We start from the raw sequence: 6678 nt of genomic DNA, 5'->3' as shown, positions 1-6678 counted from the left end.
TACACTTAGGGGCACCTTTCTATCTGTAAACTATACATCAATAATTTAAAATAACTTAGAGATATTTTTAAATAAAAATCATGTTTACAAAAATTATCCCCACAGACAAATGCTGGCACTGCTTGAACCAAGGGGTCCATCTTTATCTTTTAATTCCAAAAACTGTCCTAAAATTTGCAAGACTCAACTTTTTTCTTGCTCGCCTACTGCTATCTTGCCTGATTCATGATGTCAGATTTCCCTGAAATCCAAATGCTGGTCTGCAGTGCAGGTGTGTGTGCGTGTGTGTGTGTGTGTGTGTGTGTGTGTGTTCTTGTCTCTGGGAAGGATCCCAGAAACTAGAAATATCCATCACCAAAGCGAGGAATCTAGCATTTCAGGCCAATAGCAGGAAACTCATCTGCATAAGAAGAAATTAAGGCAAACACACCTTAAAAGGCTCCAGAAAATGCTAAAGACCTCTGCATTAGCAGCGGGAATCCGAAGGCCGGAGCTTTACCCTCCCTCCCGTCAGGTGAGGGGCTTTATAAACAGATTCTGAGGATCCGGCTTGATCAGGTGGCAGGAGCACCCTTTGAGGAAACATTTACACCCAGACCACACGTGACCTCTTGCCGCCTTTATTGAGCCGGTTCACAGGGCCAGTGGGCGCTGGGGTTCAGACACACCAGCCAACATGGACGGACCTGGACCCGTGCACCCTGGTGGCACCCCGCAAGCCCTTCCTGATTCCCATGCAAAGCCCTTCAAGGGAAAGGGAAATCTGAGTCTCCACAGCCCATCTCCCGGGGTGACCGCCTCATCCCCGACACCAGGCAGGCCAAACGCTGGTGGAAAAGGCCTTCTCCAGCTCATCTCTGAGGCACTGCCGCCCGTGGGTCCCAACTGCTTCTCCAAACCCCATGGGCCCACATGAAACAAGGGGGAAAATTTAGAAAAGAAATCCACAACAATAAAAAAAAAAAAAAGGAAAAAAAATCGGCCCTGCACCCAGGCTTCCCTTTCTGACACCCCCGATGGCAGGAACGCAGGGCTCACAGACGCCTTTGGCAGCTGGGAGTCCGGGGCGCTGCCTCCCCAGCGTCCACAGGAAAGTAGTCCTCGGTCCTGTACAACGTGGGCAGCTCGTACGTCGGGGCCGCCGGCATCCACCGTTTCTGGAATGACAGAAAACGAGGTGCCCCTTCAGCCATGTGAAGCCACCTGTTCTGAGACCCGGGAACTCCAGATGCAGGAGGAGTCTATCCTTCTGGGAGAGTGGCCCATGTGACCAAAGATCCCGTGATTCTTGGGTGACACGGCCTGTGACAGCCAAAGCCGCCCACCTGACACCGGACGGGGAGCTGGGCCAGCAGTGCTGGGCCCCAGTCCACGACGGGGCACTCAGCTGCTCTGCAGCATCAGAGAGAGCCGGCGGAGCCACGCTCTGAGAGGGGATGACCCGGAGAGCAAGGGGGACCTCAGGCCACCATGTGCGAGGAAAGGGGCACTTACAGCTGCAGCGGGGCAGCCGCTGGGACAGCGGGGTCCAGCTGGTGGTTCTTTGACTGCTCCCACCTGCGCCTCCCGAAGGCTCTGCTACATGCATGTGTTACTGCCTTTTTTTTTTTTTTTAAATTAAACCATTATAAGAAGTACCTACTTATTTCTGGTGTAGATTTTTGTTGCAGGGAGGTTGGGGAGAGGAGATTTTCCATAAAGCAACTCTCCACAAACACTACGGGTTACATGTGCATCTTGGTGACAAGCCACTTTTACAAAGGACCACCTCACCAGTAGTTCTCAAGCACGCCTGCACACGGAACGCCCCAGGGGAGTTATGGAATGCTTATGCCCAGGCCCTACTCCGCGAATCTGATGTCATTGGTCTGGGGTGTGGCCTGGGCATCGGGCTATCTCAAAGTTCTTAGGTGATTCTTGTGTAGAGCCAGGGCTGATCCCAGTGACTGTGACCCGCTCAGAGGAGGGAGTGTCTGCAAGGCTCCCTGGTGGACCCAGCAGAGAGATGGGCAGGAATGCGCAGCTCCAGGGGTGCAGAGGGAGGAGGCCCGTCCCCACCTGGGGTCCCTTTCACTGCCCTCCCCCCACCCCAGCGCCCTCTCTACTGTTTGATCTACAGGCCACCCCTGCCTGCTCTGGCTGAGACCTTGCTGTGCCCCAGACTTCAGTTGCAGTCACAGGTGCCAGGGCAAGGATGTGGGGCTTCAGCCCGTGGTTAATTACAGCTCCCCGCAAGCCCAGCACAACCGCACTGCGCTGCATGTGTACTTCCCCGTCCCCTAGACTTGCTTCCTGCAGCAACACTGTAACCATCCTCCCCATCGTGGAGGTGGGAGACCAACCTCAGGCACATCCTCCCAGCATCCACCCCGTCAACCACTCCCTTACTGCGTGCCTGCGCCCGGCCAGGTCCCGTTTGCACACTGAGGGCACAGTTGTGAACAAGACGCAGCCTCGGTCATCACAGGGCTGCCTGTCTCCCTCAGGTAGACAGAATTCCAAAAAAGAAGCAAATTCAATATAATTACAAAGGAGCCATGGAGAAGAACTCCTAAGAGACTCCTAGCAGCTTTAGATGCAATCGTATCTTTAGTTCCAGCAAGACCTAACACAAGAAATGGTAGCATCTTTCCTGGCGAGGGAGGGGAAACGCCCTTCCTGCATCTGGAAAGCGGGGATGGGGTGTGCCAGGGGAGGTGAGCCGTCTGTCCGCGCCCAGCCAGACAGCACCGTGGATTATTAAAGAGCGGCTGTGTGTGGTGCCGGGAAAAGGAAGCTGCTCACTAGGACCCCACAGGGGCTCAAGAACAAGCCACTACAAACAAGTTTGCTTCCCTTTTCAAAAGGGCCCCCAGCCTGGAAGATGGCAAGAAAGGCCAAGGAGGCTGGTGCAGCTCCACGCTGGCCCTGGACCAAGCCCCTGACAACATCTTGGGGCACGTGGAAAATTTGTGGGATAGTGACTCACAGTTGGCTGGAGATCTGGGCCTGAGGTCAGCCAGGAAGGGGTGGCCTGAGCTGAGCCAGGGGGCTCTGAATGTGGCCTCTTCAGCCCCAAATGCTGCCCTTGGAGAGCAGGTAGGCATGGGCAGGACATGTGCTATTTTGGCCTGTCCAGCCTTCATTTCCCATTCTGCTGTTGGCATCTTGATTGTCCTGTGGGACCACTGGTGCCAGCTCCTGTCAGCGCTGCTCTCTCTACCCCCGTAGCTGAAGGAGGGGTGAGAGGAGGCCCGACCCACCTGAGCTGGGACTGGTCCAGGGGTGAGCAGGTGACCCAAGCTGGTCTAATGAGAAACAGCCTTGGGACTCTTGCTCCTGGGACGGGGCTGCTTCCTGCCCCATTCCCCCTTCCCAAGTTCCTAGGAGGATGGGCCATGAGCCTGAGGGTCACGTCTGTCACCACACTGAGGGGCCTGCCTGAGAATGAAACCAACACAGGGAAGCAGGGTTGGGAGATGAGGCAAGACTGCGTTCTGACAGTGTCATTCAAGCACCTGAATCAGATTTTGCCTGAGGTCAGTGTGACCTCGGGACTTTTCCCGTTTATGAGACCACAGATTCTCTTCTTTGCTTAAGCAGAGTTGACCTGGGTTGTTGTCACTTGCAACCAAGCATCCTGCTTAAAGCAAATAATAAACCCACAGTAGTGCTGGCGAGAGCTTGGAAACCAGCTGAGTCAGCAGGAGAGGGCTGGTGTGTGAGGCTGAAAATAGCCAGATGCCCAGATGTTGTCAGGTGAGTAGGACCTCAATCACAGGCCCCCCAGGAGGCCAGGAAACCCAGCCCTTCCACGCCTGTTTTCCCTTGGATTCTCAGGATGACCTGCAACAAGAGGGGTGGTCTCCATCTCAGAGGTCACAGAAGGCAGGGAACCATAGTGCTGGGGTCCACTCAGGCCTCTCCGGCTGTAAGTCCAGCCCCTGCCCATCACCCCACAGGGCTCTTGCCTGGAACACAAATCCTGGAGAATCTCAGAGGAGGCTCCAGAGAGCTGCACCTCCCACCCCTCGCCTACAGCTGCTACGAGGGTTCTTCCCCAGAGGCGGCCAGGCAGGCGAGGAGGAGTGTCCAACTCCTTGCTCTTGCCCAGCCCAGCTGAATGTCCCACCAGCCGGGGGTAGGAAGGGAAGACAGGGAAACCTGACACCATAGGTCCAGAGCTCTGCCTCACCCCTCTCTCCCACGGCCCGGCCCGCACCAGCCTGGAGGAGGGACGTCTGGAGCTGGAGAGCGGGGCCTGGCGTGCTCTCCAGGTCCACACACCCTCCCACGTCTCCCTCACTTCCACTCCTGACACCCGACTTCTCCAGCCCGCAGCCCACACACCAGACGCACATGTGTGCTTGGTCAGTGTCATGATTTTTAAAAGCTGGAATTAATTGCAAACATGTGAAAAATGAGGACATTTCTCAGGAAAGCCAGGCTGCCTGCTAGCTTCTCTTGGAAAATCAGATAATTTGGAATCTGCGGGCCCACAGCCCCTCGTGGCCCCTGGGGGTTGGGCTGAGCAGTGGGTGCCCCACTGCGGGCCCCAGACCGCATGCCCTTCTGGAACCCACTGCTTCTGGCAGCAGATGCCTCAGAGTTGGCCCCTCGGGCAACCTGCACCACCAAGCAGCTCCTTTTGTGACAGAGACCCAGATGGCTATTGCAGCATGTGGCAAGGTGAAGCCTTGGGCAGCTCGGGTCCGGGGGCCTCTCTTTTGAAACCCCCGAGTCAGATCACTGCTAAAGCCAAGCCCACCCACCCCAGGGTGCCATCCACTCACTCCTGTTCCCAGAAATCCCCCACAGCCCCTCGTAAGTCCTGGCCACCTTGTATCTTCCTCTTGGAAGCCCCAGCTGCATATACCTGGTCCTGGACTGCTTTCTGTTCAGGCCAGGGTCTGCACACTTGTTCTGCAAAGGGCCAGACAGTAAATATTTGCAAGCTACATGGTCTCTGTGACAACTACTCAGCTCTGCCCTTGCAGCACAAAGGCAGTCATGGGCAGCGTGTAAAGTAACGGCATGGCTGTGTGCCAATAAAACTTTATTGGCCAAGATGGGGGCAGGCCAGCTTTGGTCCCAAGGCCATACTTTGCCCCTGAATTAAATCTATCTTCCTAAATAGAACAGGAATAACAAGCCTCTCTCTGTATCTCTCACTCGAGTGGGAATCAGGTAATAGGTCACCTGACACAGGCTGCAGGATTTAGGGCCAACCCCACCTGCTGACTGTCCCCAGGCCCGAGTGCTGTTTGGCCGGCTACTCTTGGGTCATCCCTGCAACTCCAGCCTGTCCTGCTTCACTAAGCACCCTCCACCCCAAGGGAAGCAGGCCACACCACCAGCCCACACATGGGCTGGTTTTTGAGGTTCCAAGTGTGAGTCAACCTCTGGGAGGCTGAGGTCTCAGGCTGACCACGTGTGGAAGCACAGGTAGACAGTGGCTCACCCTCATCCCCCAGGCATCCCAGCCTAAGGGGGCTTGGGAGAGGCCCATCCTACCAGGAAAACAATTACTCCTGTGCCCCAGGCACTCCTTCAGTAGAAGTTGCTAATCCTCTTGAGCCTCACTTTCCTCTCTGTAAAATAAGGATAATGCCATCAACTTCATGCTGGAGATAGTGCAGCCGCCTTGGGACCATGAGGACAAAAGTCATGTACTAAGGATGGCAGAGCAGCAGCCAGGAGAATCAACTGGCCGCTCAGGACTTCTCATCACATAAAGAAAAACCACAAACTCTATTTGGTTAAACCACTTAAGTCCGGTTTCTGATATGCAGCTGAACCCAGCCTGACAGACACATGCTATTACTCTTAACCATCACTCCAGTTAATAGCGAGTTGCCCAAGGTCACACAGATAGTAAATGGGTAGAGCCAGGAGTCAACCCAGGTTGTCTGAATGATGGAATGATCTCCAAAAAAGTGAAAACTTCTAGATCTCAAAATAATGCCAAGGGTAAAAAGGAATTTCAAATAATTGATGTACGCATTGCCCTCTCTAGGAGCTCCAGCCCTCCTTGAGCGGGGGCTGCATGTGGTAACTTGCTTCCCAGAGCAGAGTAGGGAAAGGGGGGAAGTAACTGCCCGGTGGAGAAACCTGGCAAACACTGCCTCGGCCAGAAGGTCAAGGCCAGCATCACCAGTGCTACATCATGTTGACGGCATGTCCCCTGGATCCGATGTGATGAGAAAGGCACTTCACCTCCGCGGTCTCCCTCCCCCAACCCATAACCCCAGTGTAACCACGAGAAGAACATCAGATCAGCCCTAATTGAGGGATGCTGTACAAAACACCTAACCGATAATCCTCAAAACGTCAAGGTCATCAAAAACAGGGAGAGTCAGAGAAGCTGTCATAAACCAGAAGTGGCTAAGGAGACGCGATGACTATATGAAACGGAGCAGAAAAGGACGGTAGGGGAAAACTAGTAAAATCGGAATCACCTGTGGAGTTGGCGTATGAGAGTGGGTCCCCTTAGCTGTGACAATGCACCACAGTAAAACAAGATGTTAACAATACGGAAACTAGGTGAGGGGTATATGGGAACGCTCTGTATTTTCATAGCAACTTGCCTCTAGTTCTCAAGTAAAACATTGTAACGGTGGGGTGGAGCAGACAGAAGAAGCATCTCTGCCTCTCAGCACAAAGCCCCTGCCTTGCTCAATTCAACCACAGTGACCAAGC

The 6678-nt window shown here is 54.4% G+C and overlaps 1 protein-coding gene across 2 annotated transcripts in view; it reads right to left on the bottom strand.

Annotated features, from left to right (window-relative positions):
- Positions 1-604: 604 nt before the first annotated feature.
- The window catches only part of BCAS4 (breast carcinoma amplified sequence 4), a 50569-nt gene continuing 44495 nt past the window's right edge, over positions 605-6678 (bottom strand). For both annotated transcript variants that reach the window (XM_074347441.1, XM_010958612.3), the window contains one exon: positions 605-1157. In XM_074347441.1, coding sequence (XP_074203542.1) covers positions 1035-1157 — 123 coding nt within the window. In that variant the 3' untranslated portion in view covers positions 605-1034. The remainder of the gene's footprint in view (positions 1158-6678) is intronic.

Source organism: Camelus bactrianus, chromosome 19 (genome assembly GCF_048773025.1).
Source record: "Camelus bactrianus isolate YW-2024 breed Bactrian camel chromosome 19, ASM4877302v1, whole genome shotgun sequence".
NCBI lineage: Eukaryota > Metazoa > Chordata > Mammalia > Artiodactyla > Camelidae > Camelus > Camelus bactrianus.
This window is presented reverse-complemented; position numbering and strand designations above follow the sequence as displayed.